Source organism: Pecten maximus, chromosome 5 (genome assembly GCF_902652985.1).
Source record: "Pecten maximus chromosome 5, xPecMax1.1, whole genome shotgun sequence".
Lineage (NCBI taxonomy): Eukaryota > Metazoa > Mollusca > Bivalvia > Pectinida > Pectinidae > Pecten > Pecten maximus.
In genome coordinates, this window is record NC_047019.1 from 16,021,377 (window position 1) to 16,044,043 (window position 22,667).

At 34.5% G+C, this 22,667-nt stretch overlaps 1 protein-coding gene across 1 annotated transcript; it reads left to right on the forward strand.

Annotated features, from left to right (window-relative positions):
• The first annotated feature begins 133 nt into the window (after window positions 1-133).
• LOC117327310 (pre-mRNA-splicing regulator WTAP-like) lies at window positions 134-22,242 on the forward strand. Its single transcript, XM_033884233.1, is given in 9 exon segments — window positions 134-237; window positions 1,902-1,945; window positions 2,200-2,255; window positions 2,454-2,518; window positions 2,685-2,809; window positions 3,347-3,525; window positions 17,260-17,380; window positions 17,383-17,416; window positions 18,243-22,242. Coding segments are annotated over 8 exon segments (1,338 nt in total). The 5' UTR covers window positions 134-237; window positions 1,902-1,915; the 3' UTR covers window positions 18,971-22,242.
• The last annotated feature ends 425 nt before the right edge of the window (window positions 22,243-22,667 follow it).

The following is a 22,667-nucleotide window of genomic DNA, read 5'->3' on the forward strand; positions in this document are numbered from 1 at the left end:
AGCATTTAACAATTAACGTTTTTCATAAAAAATCAAGTAAAAAATATTCTAAATCATTACAAACATATCTTAAATCGAAATAAAAATTATTATTACTTATTCCTATTTCAGTCTTCCCATAATTCCTATGTTAATTACATATGGCGGCCCCCTTGTGTCGATGGACAGCTTGAAGCAGCGTTGAAATTTCCCTTTGATTGCAGAATTTCGTCGCCAACAAGTGTAAAGAAAGTCCAGGTGAACTAAAATAGTAACGCTTGATGAATTATGAATATCTAATGTACACGACAAACGTTTTGTTTAGAAAGGTTTCAAGGAAGTAATAAGGCGTGGCGAGTCAAAATCCATGAAATCGACGCCATCTCAACGTTTTTTTTAAAGAATCGTTTACTGAGGTTTAGTCTTATATATATCTCGTAGCACTAGATGTATTTTGGATTATTATTGACCTCTGTCCCTTTCATGTTCATTATTATTTAGTTATTCTCATATCTGCGTCTTTGGTTTGACTTTCGTACTCATTATTTCAGTGTTACTAAGACGCAACAGAGGTGTAAATTCCAATGCCGAATGTTTTATGCTCGTGAGAATAACGATCAATGATTTAATAATCTTCAAGTGATCATGATAAAGCACACAAAAGTAGTCTTTGTTTCTTTTAACTTTAATATTTGCTTAGAAAGACATGTCAGTCTTTCGGTTCCCAGAAACAATATTAATGCATAAATAGAAAATGAAACTGAAAGTGTTAGTATTGCTCACTTTATATTACCTGGTTAGCAGAAATTAACCCTGAAGTGTAAACAGTCAACTCCACCAATGGTGCATGGTTCAGATTTTTGAGAAATAATGATTTGACTTCAGAAATTGCTAAAACTTGAGGGTTAACTAAACATCCTGACCATTGTTTTCTTCAAATGAATTGAAAATCTTAAATGATGGTATAATTAAGAATTCTTCAAATACTTACATTAAAATAAACCAATTACCTATATAAAGCTACATTGTTTTTTTTCCAAGTTCAACAACAAACCTCAAACGGGTCAGCGCCTTAGCAATTACAGTACACTCTGTCCAAACCGGACTCTGTCCAATCCGGATATTTGCCAAAACCGGCCAAATAATTTGGTCCCGAAAATCCCCTTCTTTATTTATAGTAAATATACTCTGCATAATCCGGACAATTTATACCAATACTGTTACGTGTTTGTAAATGTATCGTAATTAAGAAATGTTTCATGCTGGCTGGCTTCCCCTTCGGGGACCTCACTACACGTACGTACCCGGATGAGGAAGTGTGAGATGATGGTGACGACATACTAAATGTACCTTTTATATGACTCCGTTTCTATTATCAACAAACATGGATCTCACGCGTACGACAGCCGCCAACATTAAGGACCAATTGAAATTGAGGCTACTTTTTCAGATTGGGAATCTGCACTTATAGAAAGTGTCAGATCGGTTGATTGTTCGGACTCAGTGGAAGGCCTCTTAAAACAAAAAACGATCAGTGATTATTTTTAACCGATGTAACGTACACATAGTGTCATATTGCCAGTGTTGAATTAAATTATGTTATTCAATTCAAATTTTGTATATGCATGAATAATGCACAATGACATCTTCTTTGTTATATATCTTTTATTATTATTTATTTATTTTTTTTGCATTCAACGACGATATCAAGTAGAATCTCTACAATCCGGAACTGTCTACAAACCGGCTTTATTTTGTGGTCCCAAAGGTGTCCGGTTTAGACAGAGTGCACTATATATCTAATTTGTATATATGGATATGATGTTATATATGTGTTGGATTATCATGTGTCATCCATTTCTTAAACATGTTTTTCATGGTCTTCATTATAACAAAATGAATATATATCATTCATTTTTCAGGTTAAATATTAATCATGACGGACAGTCCGCCATCACCAAAGAGGGTAAGAAATTTCAATAAAGGAATGTCTCCAGTAGGCTGAGTAACTAAACAAACGTTAAAACATGACCAAATGTAGCTCTATGAATCCTTTATCTGGACAGAAAATCTTTGTACAGTGCTTATCAGAGCTTTGTATCGATGCTAGACATTTGAACAATCAATATTGAATAGGCATAAAACTTGTCATAAGTTTAATTTCATCAACACTTTGCATTTCCCTGAAATGTATACTTAATTTATGTTTGTTGTTTTCAGGTGAAAATGGAAACAGTGGATCTTAATGAACTCACCCGAGAAGAATTGATTAACAAGTAAGAATGATAAAGAATTATCTGTTATTTATAATCGAAGAAGTCTCCTTGATTAACATGAAATGTATGAGCCAGTTATTGCCAAATGATCCTTTTAAATTCTATAACCAAAGTTTTGTAACTTGCCGTTAGAAAAGAAGAAAAAAAGATGAAATAAAGTTTGTGTTAGTTAAATCTCTTTTATATTATATTTGCCAGGGTGAAAGAACAAGAAAAGTATGTCCGGTATCTAGAAGAAAGACAGCCACGAGGTCGGAAAGGGGGTATGTATCAACAAGAAATTTGTTACTGGCTCATTATCTTTTGATATTCCAGGGAGTATGTAACAACCGGTAAACAAATAAATAAAGTGAATAAAATAAACAAAAATGTCCAATGATAAGGAAAATGAAATGCATGGAAAATTATTTTCAAATTTTCTTTCTCAAGAAGATGATGGGGATGTCAAAGAAATGGAGGAGAAAATGAAGCAGCAGCTTCGTGAAAATGTGAGGCGAGAGAGTACCCTGGTGCACCGCCTCGCCACTAAGGAGCAGGAGCTACAGGACTACATTGTATGCTTTACTTCATTCAGTTTCATTTTTTTAAGTAGATAAAGGTTAATGAAATCAAACTGGACTAGTAAAAAAAATCTTTTTGCATTTGTTATCGGTTAAGCCATTCTGGAGGCAAAATATTTACTTATTATATTAGAACATTAAATATGTTAATATGCTCAGAATTTTAACTGTTGTGCTATTTGTGTGGGCTTTAGCCTTTTATGTTACAGAAGTTCTAAGTTCTTTGGAGGTTAGAATATAATTGATTATGTATTTAAAGGCAAAACATAACGATAAAGGCATTGTGTAAGATTCAATAGTTTTTTCATAAAAAAGTTGATTTGATGAATTTCCAATTGTGTTTAGAAGCACAATAATAACTTGAATTTGAAAATCACTTCCCTGTTTAATGTAGACAAGTCAGTATTGTGTTGCCTTGCAAGAATTTCTGTTTAATAAATACCTGAAAATTATAACACTCAAGCTCTCTTTGTTAATGATGTGACCGCTCTTTTAATGATATTGTCACTCTCTTGCTGTTTTCATTCTCAGAACCAAATTGCGGAAATGAAACAAGCGCAGACCCAAAACTCGGCTCAACTAAGATCTATGCTGTTGGACCCTGCTGTCAATCTCGTATTCCAGAGAATCACCAAGGAAATGGATGAATCACAGGAGAAACTCAAACAAACCCAAAATGAACTAAGTGCTTGGAAGTTCACACCAGACAGGTGCCTATCACCCCTTTTGATAACTCTTATAATACTGACCAATTCATTGCCAACATGACATGTAAGGCTTCTCGAGCTTTGTTTCCATTTTAGTTTGTAATGTCCGTATCAGGTTCGTATTGTACCACTGCAGCCAAAGGTGTCTGATGCGCTCAGGAAAGTGTCCGAAACAGACCATCGGTCAGTTCCCGAGATTTTAGCCAAAGGTTGAACTCGCTGTGGCTGTTTCCGAATTTGAACTCAGATTATTAATTGACACACACAAGGTATACTGACCACAAACTATTGGTATGATGCTGAAAGGCCAATACCCAGACTGTGTTCATTACAGGACGGGCACTGAACCCCTGAAGTTCATCCTACCGTTAGGTATTAATTGAGTTATCGCCCGTGGATAAAGTCCTGCTCATTGCTGTTACTGCTCATAGTGCGGAGTGACAATTTGTCGCGAATCTTGGGACAGAACTGTTGCTGCCACTATATTTTTTTTTTTTTTTTTTACATTTTATTATCTTCCTATCATTAAGAAGAAATAAACACCCCAAAAACTGTAGCATCACATCCTTATCCATTTCTCGTCCTTATTGATAAAAATGAACTGCCCTTGGCTTTGAAATCAGAGTAACGGAAAGACGTAATCAGATAGAACCTGACTTTTTAAGAAACATTTCAGAGACATATTTACCTGGAGTTAATTAACAGTTGATCAAAGGTTTGTATATAGATACTGATCCATAACACTGTATACTTGTCTTCATAAAATTATGAAATTTGGATGGTGTGTTAAGCATTCAGAAAGTGCTTGAGATAGATTGAAAATGTTCCATTAGTTTCAGAGATATTGAAAGTGTTTTGTTAGTTTGCTTCAGAGATAAAATGGAGGACAAACGATTCCAAGATGGTCATCTTTGGTTAGATCTGGGGGTGAAAGATTTTGTTCTATAATAAATCCTCATTGTTTGGAATTATAGTAGTAATGTTTTTGTAATGTGAACCTCACTTTTGATATATTTCCTATATCGTGTACTTTCCATTAGACATCATGTGTTATGTTGGGAACATTATTGATATTCAAGTATTGTTATACTTACATGTACATATGCAGTCATTCATTCATCATTAGTTTAATAAGTACAGTCAAACCTGCTCTAACGACTTCCTGTATATAACGACTGCCTGTCTATAACAACCGATTTTAAGATTCCCCGTGATATTTTACTATATAACGACCCTCTGTATAGCGACTACCTGTCTAATGTGACTAACGACCGGTGATTTTGGAACGGCGGTCGCTAATTTGTTTCCTATAGCGACCGATTTCTGTCAGCCATCTTCTGCACTCGGCAGTCATCCCTCATAAAATCCCCGGAACACATCGACCCTGGCATGATTATACAAACAAAGGACCGCCACAACCCTGGCCTGATTATATAAACAAAAGACCCCTACCACCTGTTTGTCCATAATTACTGTAGCTGCCCTGGCCTGGGGCTCGGTGAGAGAGGAGTCGGGTCACCATGCGTGTCGGTATTACATTACAACTGTGCATAGGTGGCTTCATTTGACACGATCAGTTAATTTTGTGATTACAACTAGGATACATCACTTCAATAACAAACACTGGTTATATCTGTCAACAAGATTTACTCACATGAAAGTCAATAATGCCTTTCTTAATCGTAACTGTCGGTACTAGCGTTTGTACTGCCGCCATCTTTAATTAGTCAATACTAATAAAAAGTCGTAAACTGCCACAAATATCCGGATTTCAATTTGGGTCGGACAAAAAAATCTTTTGGTTTTAAGAAGTTAGACTATATCACAAAATAATTAATAGTAACACAAATATGATTAACTAATTAATTATTGTGTATTCTTTTTTTTTAATTTAAGAAAGAAAGGGAGATAACTTGATAGATACATATAGCATTATTTCAGAACAAAATATTTTTAAAAAAGTATCCATAAGACCATTTTGAGTTATATTTTGTCTTTGGGTCCACAAAATCATTAAAGATTAAACCCTTCAGATAAAGTTTATGCATTTATTTGACTTCTGACTGGTCTTCTGAATGCCCTGTTCAATGACAAGTTATTTATGGCAATTTCACGTAAATTAGTTGGTGCGATAATTTTGACCTGTCTATAAAGGCAACCTGTCTATAGTGACCGTTTTTCTGCCTCCCCTTGGGCGGTCGTTATAGACCGGTTTGACTGTACTTTTTTATTAGCTTTGTGTTTATTCGTACATGTGATTGTCTGCTTTGATGTTTTCCCCATCCCATCTTAACAAAATCACTTACTATTGGCTTCATAGGAAAAGTTACTGCATTAATTTTTATGGCGGATTTAAAATGAAGACATTTTAATGGTGTCCTTTGAAAATCTACTGTTGAGTTCAGTGATGAAGACATGATTTTTCGTCAGCTTTGCCAATGTCTAATAACCCAGGTTTCAACTCTAAAACAAAAAAAAACAAAAAACAAATTATATTGTTTGCCATAAAGGTGATCAAAATGCATACTTAGTGAATGATGATTTGTTTGATTTCCAAGATGGGATGGATTGCTAGTTCATGTTTATATACTTTGTCATCTATAAAAGGGTGACATGATTGTGGTTTACTGTTGTGATGTCCAACTCCATTTTGAGAAACCTGTCATAACATTTAAATGCTATTTACATAATGAAAAAACAAAACCTATGCTCAGGTACTTATGTTATCACCTTCATGAGTAACGACAACAAAAATCACAGATACAAAGTAATTTAAACACAATCATATAGCATAGTATTTAAACCATCAAAGTACATGGGGATTGAAGGTACAACTTATCTGTCGTTAGATTATCAGCCATTAACAACATACTGACTAAGACGGTGTCCTGTGTAACTATACATACTGACCAAGACGGTGTCCTGTGTAACTATACATACTGACCAAGACGGTGTCCTGTGTAACTGTACATACTGACCAAGACGTCGTCCTGTGTAACTGTATATACTGACCAAGACGGTGTCCTGTGTAACCGTACATACTGAACAAGACGGTGTCCTGTGTAACTGTACATACTGACCAAGACGGTGTCCTGTGTAACTGTACATACTGAACAAGACGATGTCCTGTGTAACTATACATACTGACCAAAACGGTGTCCTGTGTAACTATACATACTGACCAAGACGGTGTCCTGTGTAACTGTACATACTGACCAAGACGTCGTCCTGTGTAACTGTATATACTGACCAAGACGGTGTCCTGTGTAACCGTACATACTGAACAAGACGGTGTCCTGTGTAACTGTACATACTGACCAAGACGGTGTCCTGTGTAACTGTACATACTGAACAAGACGATGTCCTGTGTAACTATACATACTGACCAAAACGGTGTCCTGTGTAACTATACATACTGACCAAGACGATGTCCTGTGTAACTGTACATACTGACCAAGACAGTATCCTGTGTAACTGTACATACTGACCAAGACAGTATCCTGTGTAACTGTACATACTGACCAAGACGGTGTCCTGTGTAACTGTACATACTGACCAAGACAGTATCCTGTGTAACTGTATATACTGACCAAGACAGTATCCTGTGTAACTGTACATACTGACCAAGACGGTGTCCTGTGTAACTATATATACTGACCAAGACGGTGTCCTGTGTAACTGTATATACTGACCAAGACGATGTCCTGTGTAACTGTACATACTGACCAAGACGGTGTCCTGTGTAACTATACATACTGAACAAGACGGTGTCCTGTGTAACTGTACATACTGAACAAGACGGTGTCCTGTGTAACTATACATACTGACCAAGACGTCGTCCTGTGTAACTGTACATACTGACCAAGACGGTGTCCTGTGTAACTGTACATACTGACCAAGACAGTGTCCTGTGTAACTGTACATACTGACCAAGACGGTGTCCTGTGTAACTGTATATACTGACCAAGACAGTGTCCTGGGTAACTGTACATACTGACCGAGACGGTGTCCTGTGTAACTATATACTGACCAAGACAGTGTCCTGTGTAACTGTACATACTGACCAAGACAGTATCCTGTGTAACTGTACATACTGACCAAGACGGTGTCCTGTGTAACTGTACATACTGAACAAGACGGTGTCCTGTGTAACTATACATACTGACCAAGACAGTATCCTGTGTAACTGTACATACTGAACAAGACTGTGTCCTGTGTAACTACAGGGATAACTCTGGCTCTTAAAACCTATGGGAGATTTTATGAGATTAGCAAAATTCCTTTGAGATTTGTCTGTATAAAGAGGTACAATTTTGAATTTTTAATGAGATTTTTTTCAAAAACGTGGGTAAAAATCCCCAAATCTCTGCCCAAAGTGATCCCTGTAACTATACACAAATGCTATTTACATAATGAAAAAACAAAACCTATGCTCAGGTACTTATGTTATCGCCTTCATGAGTAATGACAACAAAAATCACAGATACAAAGTAATTTAAACAATCATATAGCATAGTATTTAAACCATCAAAGTACATGGGGATTGAAGATACAACTTATCTGTCGTTAGATTATCAGCCATTAACAACATACTGACCAAGACGGTGTCCTGTGTAACTGTTCATACTGACCAAGACGGTGTCCTGTGTAACTGTACATACTGACCAAGACGGTGTCCTGTGTAACTGTTCATACTGAACAAGACAGTGTCCTGTGTAACTATACATACTGACCAAGACGGTGTCCTGTGTAACTGTACATACTGACCAAGACGTCGTCCTGTGTAACTGTATATACTGACCAAGACGGTGTCCTGTGTAACCGTACATACTGAACAAGACGGTGTCCTGTGTCCTGTGTAACTATACATACTGAACAAGACGGTGTCCTGTGTAACTATACATACTGAACAAGACAGTGTCCTGTGTAACTGTATATACTGACCAAGACAGTATCCTGTGTAACTCTACATACTGACCAAGACGGTGTCCTGTGTAACTGTATATACTGACCAAGACAGTGTCCTGTGTAACTATACATACTGACCAAAACGGTGTCCTGTGTAACTATACATCCATAAGTATTCCTACCAGATGGAATATATTCCTGACTTGTGATTTTGTCAGTATTATTGAGAGAGGTTGTAGCCGTCCCCATAGCCTTTGAAGCATTAATCTAAAAAGGACGCTATATATATATATATGAAAAACCCAGTGCTAACCATGATTTTCATTAACTATGGCCTCTGTATCCATGAAACATAAACTGCATCATTAGAATCACAAATGTATATTCATAATTGTTGCATATATTATAACTATAAAAGGTCATAGAAGTCAGGGGTCAGAATAATGAGTGACAGGTTACTATCATCTCCTTATTTTAAGGTAAATATTCAAAATAAATGCACATTTATAAAAAAAAATTAAAGATCATCAGCTAAGCCTGTGTACCTGTAGCAATAGTGAACCTCTAGGTACCAGTAAAAAAGCATTGGTAAATTATCTTTGTAAAACACCTACTTTAGAGTTACTTTTTACCTTTCGTTTGCTGCTACTTCTAATATCTTTTCTATTACTCAGTGCTTGTGGTCTTTATTTATATTAAGATGTTAGTCTGCATATTTAGAGATCATTATGTTGTCTGTTGTTTTCTTAATTGCTATCTAAATGAGTAAACAAATGACTTTAAAGTGTTTGTGATCAGTTGTGTCACAAAGTAAGTATCTCGTGATCAAATCACATGAAGTCTGTGTGCACCAGGAATTGGTCAGGTTGTCATCTGTCAGAATTGAATTTTATGAGAAAATATTTCCGACATATAACAATTTTTTGCATATATTAGTTATAATCTTTAGAAATGACTTTGTCCATTCCCATCAAAGAAGGAAGGGATACATACATGTTTCACAAACAATGAAATAAGATTTAATTAAATAGAAGTGACTTATATGAGTTATCACAAAATTTTCTTGAATTGTTACATGATAACTAGGCATCTGGAATATCAGTATACAAGGAAAAGGGATCAAAATATGTCATTTTTACCAAAACAAAGGTAACATATCTATCAAAGGCAAAATAGAATTCAACTGAAAGTGTAACGGATCAAATTTCTTCAAAATTAATGATCTAATGTCATGATTTTTGATGTAATAAAACACAATGGTTCAGAGGGGTGCTTCCTGTCATAAAAATGAATCAGATATATAAATACTGATAATTACACAGCCATGACAGACTTACCATGTTTACTTATAGTTCCGTGAACATAAAAATGCTGTTGATTTTCAGGAAGAAGATTGTTTTGTGTGTTGTTTCCAATTTACAGGCCTGGGAAAACTAAGTAGATATGAAAAATGTTTGCAAAAAAAAAAAAAAAATATGAAAAAAGTGTGTGAAAAATATTCTTTGATGAATTCCTGAGGAAATCTGCTGCCTGATTTTTACAAGAAGTGAATGAAGAGGGAAATTTGACAGCTGTGTGGAAGTAGCTTCTGTGTCTTGGTGTTAGTAATTAGCTGTTCTTGTGAATCATTTGAGTGAAAGCATAAATTCAATGTGTAATTATTGGAGAGAGAAAAAACTATGTGTGACCATAATTTTAATATTGCTTTGATGAGGATTTCTGAATTTCCGGTTCTGTGCTTATAGATCTTAAGTGTTAGGTTGGAGTCGAAATAAGTGCAAAATTTATGAAAATCTCTCCATGCTGATCTGTATTGATTGTGGTAAATCATTGATGTGTCCTGGTTATTGCCAGCAGATGTGAGAATCGAAAATACAGATCGTTAGTTAGCTGATCATCGACCAAATTTGCAGTACATCGTAACCAAGGGGGGGAAATTTCGAAATAAAAAAAAAATAAAAGAATATACCAAGTGAAGAAAAAGAAATAATTTGTTCCATGTTTCTAAATTAGGTCATGCTGGATATCGATATCAGTGTAGACTACAAGGCCAACAGAGAAAAATTATAACTGGGGAAAAAACACGACTCTAAGGAACAAGAGAACTTGCTTTGACCCATCTTTAACGCAAGTCACATGAAGATCATTTTGAATTATATATATGTACTTCTAACAGTCAAGTGTATGTATGCACTCGCACCTCATCTCGTAAAAGAATGTCGTGACAGAAGTCGAAATCAGATCATCTGTTATACAAAAATATTCAACATCACCAGAAAAACGTTACTCGACTAAAAGTATCATCTCTACTAAGAAACAACTGAAGGTTCATCATACGTGCCAAGACGTTAAGTAATGGTCGTCGGATAAAAGATGTCAAGGATAAAAGTGGAAGTAGATTTTACACACAGAGTACTTGGATATCGACGAAAACAATAAATGATGAACCAGAAAAAAAAAGAGGAGACATTATCATAGGAAAATACAACTAGAGAACATCACAAAAGACCAAAACAACAACTAAACATCAAGGGCCAAAACAACGACAAAAATCATCAAAGACCAAAACAACAGCAAAACATCAAAGGCCAAAACAACGACAAAAATCATCAAAGGCTTAAACACCGACAAAAAATCATCGAAGGCCAAAACAATGACAAAACATCATCAAAGGCCAAAACAACGACAAAACATCATCAAAGGCCAAAACAACGACAAAACGTCATCAAAGGCCAAAGCAACGACAAAACATCATCAAAGGCCAAAACAACGACAAAACATCATCAAAGGCCAAAACAACGACAAAACATCATCAAAGGCCAAAACAACGACAAAACGTCATCGAAGGCCAAAGCAATAAGAAGAAATCTACATTTCTGCTAAGTACCTCTGGTCTAGCACTTCTTCAATTTCAAATACAGACAGTTGGTGTTATTTAAACTGAAATAAAGACGAAAGAAGGTGCTGCTCCAACAAACTTTCAAAAATGTCTTGAGTGAGCAAGAAATTGTGTTGGGACATGTTTATTTACATGACTGTAACCTATAGTAACCATAGCGATGTAAGAGAGGGACAGCTTCACTTTATAGTGCTTTCTCTAAACAATTTCCAACAACTACAAAGAAAGTGCTTTAAGAACTTCCATTCGAAACTTTGTTCTGGTTGAAAGAAGTAAATTTGAAACAATTCCTTTATATGGAAACAGTTCCTTTACATTGACTTTGTGGTAATCGTAAACCATAATGAACTGGAACGTGTTAAGGAAAGGTTTTATGTTCAATTCAGATAAGTACTCACTTCATTGATGTAAACCAAACCAAATTGACTATTCCCTTACCATAGACAACACTTGGCAACAAGTTATCTGCAGTGTAGACTGATTGTAAAGGCGATTACACCACAGATGAAAAGCTAATAACTTCTGCTTCGCTTTATATCACTTTGAGAAAAGATGCAAGGTCATCCAAACATATTAACTCAACCAAGAAAGGGATGTTAAGGAGAGGGATGTAATTCATCACAGCAGCTGGAAGTACACGTAAATAGAGAAAATTCATCACTTCAGGAAGTACGTACAAATAGAGAGAATTCATCACTTCAGGAAGTACGTATAAATAGAGAGAATTCATCACTTCAGGAAGTACGCGGAAATAGAGAGAATTCATCACTTCAGGAAGTACGCGGAAATAGAGAGAATTCATCACTTCAGGAAGTACGCGGAAATAGAGAGAATTCATCACTTCAGGAAGTACGTATAAATAGAGAGAATTCATCACGTCTAGAAGTACTTGGAAATAGAGAGAATTCATCACTTCAGGAAGTACGCAGAAATAGAGAGAATTCATCACTTCAGGAAGTACACACAAATAGAGAGAATTCATCACTTCTGGAAGTACATGGAAATAAAGAGAAATAAAAGGTTGTCATGCAGGAATCGTGAATTTTCTGAAGTGAGATACAAGAGCAAAAGCTGCAGTGTTCCACATGAGGAAATCCCAATAAATGATGTTTGATCGAAGAAGATAATGTGTTTCACTACCTGATGAATGGTATGAATCGGTCCAAAAAAATATGTGTGAAATTACAGGTGATTATGCTAGAACTGTCTGAAATACCTGGTAGTGTGAGATATATCAAAAGTAGAGAATCAGCTGTCAGAATGAAACACAGCGTTCAGTGTGTTTGATAAGATTTTTTTAAATCCAGGTAATGCAGTGTTTTGCCCAATAAAAACATCTTTCAGTTTCTTCTACAAACTGAGAAGATTTGTGTTTCTTATTCAAATGAACATAGTGTTTATGATATTGTGCTGATGAAAGGAGTGAAGAAAAAAGTGCAAACGTGCATCCTGTCATCAAACAGTTAAAATGAGATACTGTGTGATCAAATGTGTTTGCTCATTCAAAATGTGAAAAAAAAGTGCATTCTTAAAATTTCTTTGGAGCTGATTGGAGCGTGGTGGAAACATCTCAAGCAAACATCAGATGTGATATCTGCTTGAAATGAAATTTGTGTTTTGTGTTTTCTACCTAGACAAAGGTTTTAAAGTTTTTACATTTTTGATTCGCTGAAATGAGCAGTGTACTTAATTTTTGGTATCTTGAAACTCACACAGCAGTTTTCTCCTTTAAATATGATAGTTTGAAGAGAATTATTTCTAACTTAGATTATAGAAGAAAAAAACAATAGAAACACCTTGTTGTAGTACAGTGTAAAATATATTGCAAAATTAATTAAAAAAGGTCAGAAAATAATTCACCATTCTTTATAAGTTTATAATCAATATAAATTACCCAGAATTAGTATTCATTGTTTGTCAAACCCTGTTCTAGAGATAGATGCTGTTGTACAGATTACAAGGTACCAACATTTATAACAAATACACTGAAAGGGTTGTATACATGTGATGACTTCAGTTTCTTTGGAAATGACATTGTCAATTTGATATTAATTAATGTTTTATTATTTTACATTATTCCTGATTTCAAAGTTCCTTGAGCAATTATCATTGATCTTATACTGTGATTTATTAACAGAAGATCCTTGTTTACTATGTATAATTTGTTTCAAAGATACATTTTCAACAAGTTGGAAATTTTAAATAACATATCGTAAGAAATTAATGATTTTTTAATGGGAATTTCCATATTTGCGTGAATTTCTTGTGTCAAATTGGTTCGTGGGAACTTTTTGATTTAAGATGAGAAGTTCCAATGTAATCAGAAAGGAAAACACAGAGAAACACCTTATGTGGTAGGAAGAAGTCACACGTATATAAATATACCCTTGGTAGAATCACATGGGCCCTTACAGTGTACTTGATACTCCAGGTTATGTCCTGTAATGATTGTGTGATTCTATTAATGTCTCTTTAAATACTGGCTTGTTTTTAAATGACATAATTTCTTTTCATACAAACACATGCAGGAACTTTTTTACCTTTTCTTATAAAAGAGATAGTGAAACCAAGTCACTGCAAAACTGGTTTCCTTTAATCTTGTTTTCAAAAAGTCAGCTTTTCAGTTTAATCAGATATACAGTGTACTGCCAAAAGTAAAAATAAATTGTAAGAAGCTGTGATCGGTGTCTTTCAGGAAGTGATATACTGATCACTGCAGGAGATATGCTGATTTAGTCGTTTTAAAGAATTCAGGTCTCTCTGCTAGGTGTAATATGTTGAGTGTATGAAAAGAAAGATAAGTGTGGATTACACATGTCTGGGTTGATAATGTATTGCATAATGTGTTACACAACATGTAACTGTGCAGTAGTGTTTTATCAATTAAACATGCTATACTCTAGCGGAAAGTCATATTTTACTACCAGAAGGGTTTTTATCATTCTGGAATCTAGCCAAAAAATTGATAACTTCTCTCCAGTATTGAAGATTATACTGTATACATACAATGTTAAGCCATATCAGTCATCTACAAATCTTATCAGTTTATTTTATGTAAATGTAGAACATTTTAATTCAGATGTATTTTCTATAACACTGGCTTAAAATTTTAATTTTGATGAGAACACACAAGAAAAAAAAAGAAATTGTCCTGCCCAATATGTTATTGTAAAAATGTATAATTAATTGCATACTTCAAATTAAATTGTATGGTCATTACTAAATCATCTTTTCAAAAAGCTTCAATCCTGATGTGAAACTAGTGGTCTTAAAATTTGAATAACTTAGCACTTTTAGAAATGTGTTTCTCAACCTAAAACAGTTTTAAGAGTAAAGTGTGATTTGCTATACATGTTGTGTAATTACATTATTTCAAAGTGTATTGTTGTGTAATTACATTATCTCAAAGTGTATTGTTTTCTTGTCAATATCAAGTACTTGTTACAATCAACTTGATATGTATTTGTTTTGTATTTCTGGTTTCTATATTTTTAAAATTGATTGATGTTTTGACAGTTTAATAACTGGGATAAACAAAACAAAAAAACAGTGACTGCAAATTAATTGATAAATGTAGTGTCTGTGATATATACATCACAAACCCCTGATACATAAGTATACATAAGAACCTATTTCTGAAATCTGAGAATTTGTTAATAAGGGGGATTAATCAGTAATGATTGGTTATTTACATTTTTTGCTGCAAAATTCCAAAATGTGTTCAAGGGGATGAGATCAGTGTTATTTTGATGCTTCTGCTCATACATCAATTAACATTAGAATCAAACGGTTTGGTGATGTAATAACACTTACATTTTAGGATTACATTTGATACAGACACTTCTTTAGAGAATTCTTGAATTCAGAACTATTCACATTTTAGTCCGTATGAATGCAAATCTATTATGTCAGTATTTAAGTACATGTTATATAAATCCTGAGCAGGATTAATAAAATATATTAGTATGAATATGGAGATTCGCATTCATACTGCATAAATGCTAAATAGTCTTTCCATTGCTGGTGAATTTATTCATTGTTATGACATATAATTACGGAAAAAGGTGTTTAGCAAGCATTTTGAACAAATCGATTATGACATACAATTTATATACCTTTGTTATAATTATAATCAGCATTTGACAAATGTTTGTACTAACCACCTTTGATTAGAGACTGTTCTTACAATTTTGGAAATATATTAATTTGATATTTCCTGAAGGTAACAGCAAATTATCATTGTGTAACATTCTGAATAGCTTACCACAGACAAAGTTTGATTCCATGGAGTGTTACATTTAGTTAGCTATTTGTAGATAATTTTAATAATGGAAAGTTTCTCTCTAAAAAAATGATAATTGATACAAATCCTCGAAACATCAATTTTCAGACACCATAGTTATATTGTGCAATCATTAGTCAAGTTATAATGATCACAGGGCAAAATGATAAACTTATAAGGTGTAATAATGGGAAAAGATGTACCTGTACACCAGTTAAAATCTAAGATATCTAGCTCGAAAAGAAATAAAAAAAATTATTGCTCAAGTGTTAATAGTTTATATTATAAGTAGATTCATTCTCAGAAATGGTTTTGAAATTTTGGAAAATAGATTTTGAGGGGGATTCCAATATCTGGTCATAAGGTGCTATGGGAAGATACAATTTTCATGAAAAAGATTGACATTTGTCAGAGTGTAGCAGGCAGATAATTCGGCCCAGTATGTGGGTTACTTTAGTAATCACCTTGTTCCTTAATTATGAAGCTGTGAAAGAAATATTATTTCTCCAGCAGTATTTGTGATTTTTATCAATATAGTAGATTGTCTCCCTTGTAGTCTTGGGAGAATTTACTTCTATTTGATACTATTGAAAGAGTTGAACGAATTAGTTATAAAACTTTGTTTTTGGATCATTTACACTTACAAACTGCACTATTTCATGAACAATATTTTAATCATATATTTTAATATTTATGCGGGTAAAAAAATCACTGCATATTTATTATTAGATGTAAAACTTTATCAATATTTTTAAAGTGTAATATTATGACATGGTACAATTCTAGTTATACATTTGTTAAATAAAGATATAATTCTACAGGTTGAAATGTTGATGCCTCAATCATGTAAAAGTGAAGGGGCATATAGTGTTACCCATATTGTGTCATTACTACAGTTTCGAATTTTCATTTTGTTTTGAAGAAAAAAGTATCTCCCAATAAATTAATGCTTCTAGGTCTTGTACAAGGCCAAGGTAGCTTTGAATAGAAAATCTCCAACCACCATTTTATTGGATTTGATTTCCTCTGATTTAACACAGGGACTTGGCACCAGTTTGTGACCCCACAGTCTGTATTTACATATATATGTATGTGTGTTTATAAGTTAAAGGCTGTGATGTTGAGAATTGGGTGCAAAGTCCCTTTGATTTTGAGGCAAGTTTAAACAAATATTTTTGATTATTGTTTCAAGATCACACATTCAAGCCTCAAGTCTGCTGTCACTGTTACAAAGGAATGTTATAGTTGTTAATCTGTTGGCTGAATTTTCCTTCTGATTGGTTGAATTTGTTTTTAGAATTACAGATACATAGATTAGAATTTGCTTTAATGAATGCATTTTAGGGTCCTAGACCCAGACTGGACGGGCAGAAGGCCAGCAAGGGAATATATGCCTTGTAGCCATCTTCTTGTCTTACTGTCAGTGGTGGTAACATTTAGCTCAGATTTGCTTCAGTAACTTTGATGTATGAAGACTATTTTTGAGGTAATAATAAAAGGAACTAGGGTACCTTAATTTTGCTTTATATAGCTCTTCCAGGTTCACCCATGTGATGGAGAAGGTCCAAGGTGTGCCCTGGTAAGGATTTAAACCCTTTGTCTAATTAACATGCCCCTTTATGTGACCCATTTGTTTTGGTACTTTCAGCCAAACCGGTAAAAGGCTGATGGCCAAGTGTCGGATGCTCCTCCAGGAAAATGAGGAGCTTGGAAAGGTGATCAACTCCGGAAAGACAGCTCAGCTGGAAGGAGAGATAGCCCTACAGAAGTCACTCTGGTACAGGAGATGACCACCAATCAGTCTGGTAAAGAGTCGGAATCATTATTGTAAAATGTCTTATGATTCTTACATTAGGAGTGCTGAACAGCTCACATACAAATATTGTTTAACTCACAATATTATATTGTAATCCCAACTTTCTAGTCTTTTCTAGTTACACTGGCACTCCTGAAGGGAGTTATAGGTTTTCTGTTCCAGTAGCCTTGATCTTAAAGTGTTGGCCTTCTACCTATGAATAAATTTTGTTCTCAGGAAATATCTTGTATTATGTACAATATCTAAAATTTATATGCGAGAATGTCTTAAGGTGGCAGGCATGCTATATACTTAAATGAGGTCTCATGCCAAGCCATGTAATTAAAGCCCTTAGTTCATCAGCAGAACTGTTATTGGTATAACCCTAGACCAGGTTAGTCTGGTATAGTTTAATTGGTTGGCAAAGGATATTCTGTCTGAAAGCTGAGTACATGTACAGTTTATCATACACTGTGTCCATGACTCCCCAATATTACCACTTTACACATACCTAGATGACTTTGAGTTCCAATATCGGACATTGTCAAACAAGTTCATTAATTTGATATGTCACAAGTTTTATTTTTAAATTAGAGGTTAAATGAAGTGTAAAATACTTTTTTATTGCATAACTGACATTCAGAAGAGAATTATTAAGAACTTGGCATATTGTTCTCTGCTAATTTATTGAGGAAGATAGATTAAACCTGGTTCCCATGCTTATAAGAGATAAATTATACAACAATAGACTCGGGTTTTCTAAAGGCATGACTTATCTGCTTCTTCCAATTCCTCTTGTGATAACTATTTATATTCCATGTTTGTTTCTTTGCCAGAGTTGGATGACCTGCTGGGTGACCTTGACGAGGATGTGGAGGGCATGCAGAGTATGATATATGTGTTACAACAACAGCTCAAGGACACTAAGGAACAGTTGGTACTTGTACAGGAGGAAAACGCACAGCTCCGCCTCACACAAGATACCATCCCAGTCACAAACGTGCCTCCCACAGACGTTAAACCAATCATAAAACAGGAGGCATCTAGTTTTCCCAACAGTCCAATCACAGACTCTGTACCACAGAATACATGGACAGCACACAGTGATAGTAAGTATGAACCGTCACATGACTGTGATATTGCCAAAGAACAACCAGAGACACCTGATGGTAACGGTGAAATAGAGCCGATGGAAACTGACCAAAACATGTCCTCAGATTTTTACAACACACATTCACTGAACTCTACCAGCACAAACATTGAACACAATCATACTACAGATAACGAGAAGGACTCCATAGAACAATATAGGACAGGTAGGAAAGACACTCAGCTCCACGAGAGCACGGACGAGTTATCACAGGATGCCTGGAGTCCAAGGAAACCGGCACTCGACCAGTTGGACGAGGACAGTGCTTTAAGGAAATCCCGTGATGAGTTAAGTTGTAGTCCAGATACAACAAGCTTGGACAAGTTAGGAGAGAAGGATTTATCATCTGGGGACTTCTTACACATACAGAATGGCGTTAATAGGACTAATGACGGCGAGATTGAACAGGCGTAGGATATACCAGTGTGTCATCACAATCACAGTTCATTTGCTCATCCAGTAGTCAGAATTCATTTTCAGACAGATTGTTAATGTTTATAAAGAATCAAAACTGTCCATTTCTAGAAAGAATTGCTACTTTTATGAATGAAAAAAAAAGTTTTTCTCTCTAAAATTATTTTATGTAAATTCATTCATGTTTTAAAAGACAGTTCAGTGGTGTAAAGTATTGTGTGGTGAAATGCTTTAAACCATGGTATATAGATTTAGAAGTATAGACTAATGACAGGCACTTGCCTCGTCTGTCAATACACCTACTGAGAGACGAGCCGAGTGTCTGTGGACTTATCAGAATGTACCAAGATAATAGAAACGTCCCAATCTGTAATATGTTAAGATTTTTAAGAGGCCTTTGATACAGTATATTAGTGGACGTTTTGTTGATACATATTCAATATGACTTCTTCCTTGTGCAATTAAAATATACATTTAATGTACTTAAGTTAATTCAACACCTTTAATGATAAAGCCAATTAAAAGAAAATATATTTAAAGATTACACTGAAAGTGTAAAACATGACTAATTTTCCATACACCCAGATAATCAGCTTTAGAAAATATCAGGATATTGTTGCTATGAAGGTTTTTTTCACATTTGTCATTGACAGCCATATTTGATAAAGTGAAAAGTCAACCTTGATTTTCCAGATTAAGACAATTTGTCAATCTCAATCAAATTTGAAGATAATCCATTTGATATTTGAAAACTTTCTAATTCCTACAAAAAGGATACCGTATAGCTTTACTGGTAGATAATATTGTCTTGCATAAAGACAGTTAGATCATAGGGTTTGCAACATGAAACATGACAAATAGCCGGTCAAATTTTTGCATAATTTTGCAAAAATTGGTTGCAAAACTAGGTGATAACTAAGTAATGTTGATTGACTTCTAATTTTGTACTTGTCATCAATACACTGGAAGCTTATCAACATGTAAAACGTTATTTCGACTAATTTTATCAGACTATTTTTCCTGAAATTTTTATTTGTTTTATGACTAAGTCAATACAGGGACAACCGGACATTGAATGTTTGTTATAATTCGGACAGATTAAAGCTTGTTTTATTCTTTTTCGTAAGTATTTCCTAATTCCACCGAGAGTGGATATTTGTGTGCAAGTGACATAATGTATTACTGTATCCAATATGTTCGCAGTTGTCTATATTAAATAAAAATTTCAATTTTTTTAGATTTTTAATGAAGATTTATCCATGATTAACACTGCAGTGAAAGGTTGTTTTTGTTAAATATATAAATACATGTATATCCTAAGTTGTGATATGAATTTCAGACTTTGTTGCAGTACAGCATTATGATATATGTAGTATATAATAGTCTTGTTCAGCAGAGAGCAACACTGAACATAGGCGATGTTCTCAGATCATCTTGGTTATCTAAGCCCTGCATGATTTTGTTCCTACCAGAAATAATGCTACCCTTATAATTAACTCAGTTTTCGACAGGTTCAGTTCAGAAAAATAGTTTGATTGTGTTAGCAAAATCAGTTAGCAGGAACTAGTTGAAACTTTCTATGCAGTAACCTGCAGGTGTTATAGTTTTCATTATTCCTAGAAAACATTGGTACCAGTATATGTTACAAATAGAAATAACGAATTTAAAAATGTTAATATCCTTACATGTATTTACATTCTTAATACTGGATATGAGCACAAAAGAATTTGCATTCTTAGGACTTTGAATGCTTCTCTCCCATAACATACGATTTTCACAAAATGCAAACACTTAGAGGGGTTAGGCTGCTCCTAAAAAAACATCTGCATTAGATAATAAAAATATTGAGAATATTGCACAATACTAGGTTCAGAATGTTATTTGATTTCCATATCTTTACCAAATATTTGAACATTCATACTGCTAGGAACACAATTTCTTTCAACAAAATTTAACAGAGAAAAGTCTTAGCAGGCTTCATGCAATAGCTATATATGGGGATATGACCAGTTCGTATTCATACCAACATAAATGCCACTATTAAAAAGTCGACAATTATTTTATATGCCTGTCTGGAGGATAATGGTATGGCACTGTTCTTTGACTGGCGGGAACTTTTTATTTGTCTGGAGATCTCCTACATTTATTGATCGATCTGTTTGAAACTCTGTATGCATTATAACCATGATACATGGTGTATATAGGTGTTTTTCCCTGAAAAGTATTTTGATTCAACTATTTTATGCAACAGTTATTGCCTTTTATTTCGGTATTTGATTTTTTTCAACTGATTTCTTTGAAACTTGGTAGTAAGTGTGGTACATAGTTGTGGTTCTCTGAGTGGCATTTTGATTCAACTATTTTTGCAAAAGTTAGTCTCCTTTATATATTTCAGGGTTTGACTTTTGTTCTGAAAGCCTACATCCTTTTTCGAATCATTTCTTTGAAACTTGGTAGGAATCATAATCATGATATCAAGTTGTTTTTAATGAGTTGGAAACTTTGTCTGTAATCGCTGATTACTGCTAATCTTCAAACTGTTTGAAAATTAAACATTAACTTGGTAGTGAAAGTAAAGGTAAGGGGTAAAACATGCCACCTATTACCACATATAAGGTGATGTTAACCTTATTTCACTGCAAGATAGTATATGACACTTTATGGCATTTGAAGGGCATATATTGTTCCACGCCGCGGTACTGTTGTTTATGTGTTTGCTTTGTGACAGGTGTATGTATCCCTGGTACATACTAACAACAATATACCGCTCTGCTACACTGATCACTTTAGTGCGATCGGTTGTGTCTAAGACTAGTAAGACAGAGGTTCCGTGTTTGATCCCTAGCAGAGGTGATGATTTAAATATACATATAACATGGTATGTTAGTTGATGTGCAAATTATTAAAAAAAAAAAAGCATGATGTCTGCAGACTATGATTCTGGTTCAATCAGGTAAGACAATTTAATTTTCTGATTCCACATAGAAACACAGATATAATACAAGCTATATCTCGGTCTTGTACACTTATCATTATGAGAAATTGTGATCTCAAATTTTATTTTGTTCACCTGTTAGGTTTTTTAATGTCAGATGGTGAACAAGTGCTGCTGTTTTGTGATCAACATTTCACATATTTGTTAAAATGGATACACTGTATATGAATGAATTCAATGTTTTGTATGTCTGATTTCATGGAGTGAGTGGTTTATCATGCAACTGTTGTTTGTGTTCAGGTCTATGTGAATAAACGAGGCAGCAAATGAGAACTTACATCAGAAATCTTGTTATTTGTTGATTAGTTGGACAGACACTACTGTACCAGATCAGTAACATTACTACATTGGTCGTGTGGTACTGGAATGTTTAATACTCCACATCAGATATTTACACAAAGATTAAGGATGAAGCTGGAAGAAGACAAATGGCCAGAACAAAATGCTTGTCCACAACTTGAATTCTGTATAAGCTCAGCTTCGGAAGCTTCATTTAAAGGTATTTCAGGAGTGGATGGCAAGACAAACTCTTCGTCCAATACTATGAAGGTCACAGTAAGGGAACGTGATTATATCGTGTGATAGCATGTCGTTATTATACCCCCTAACTTCAGTAAGGGGTATGTTGTGATCCCTTTGTCTGTACGTCTGTTCATGATAACATTATGTACACAACATGTCCATGAACCTGTCAACTGACAA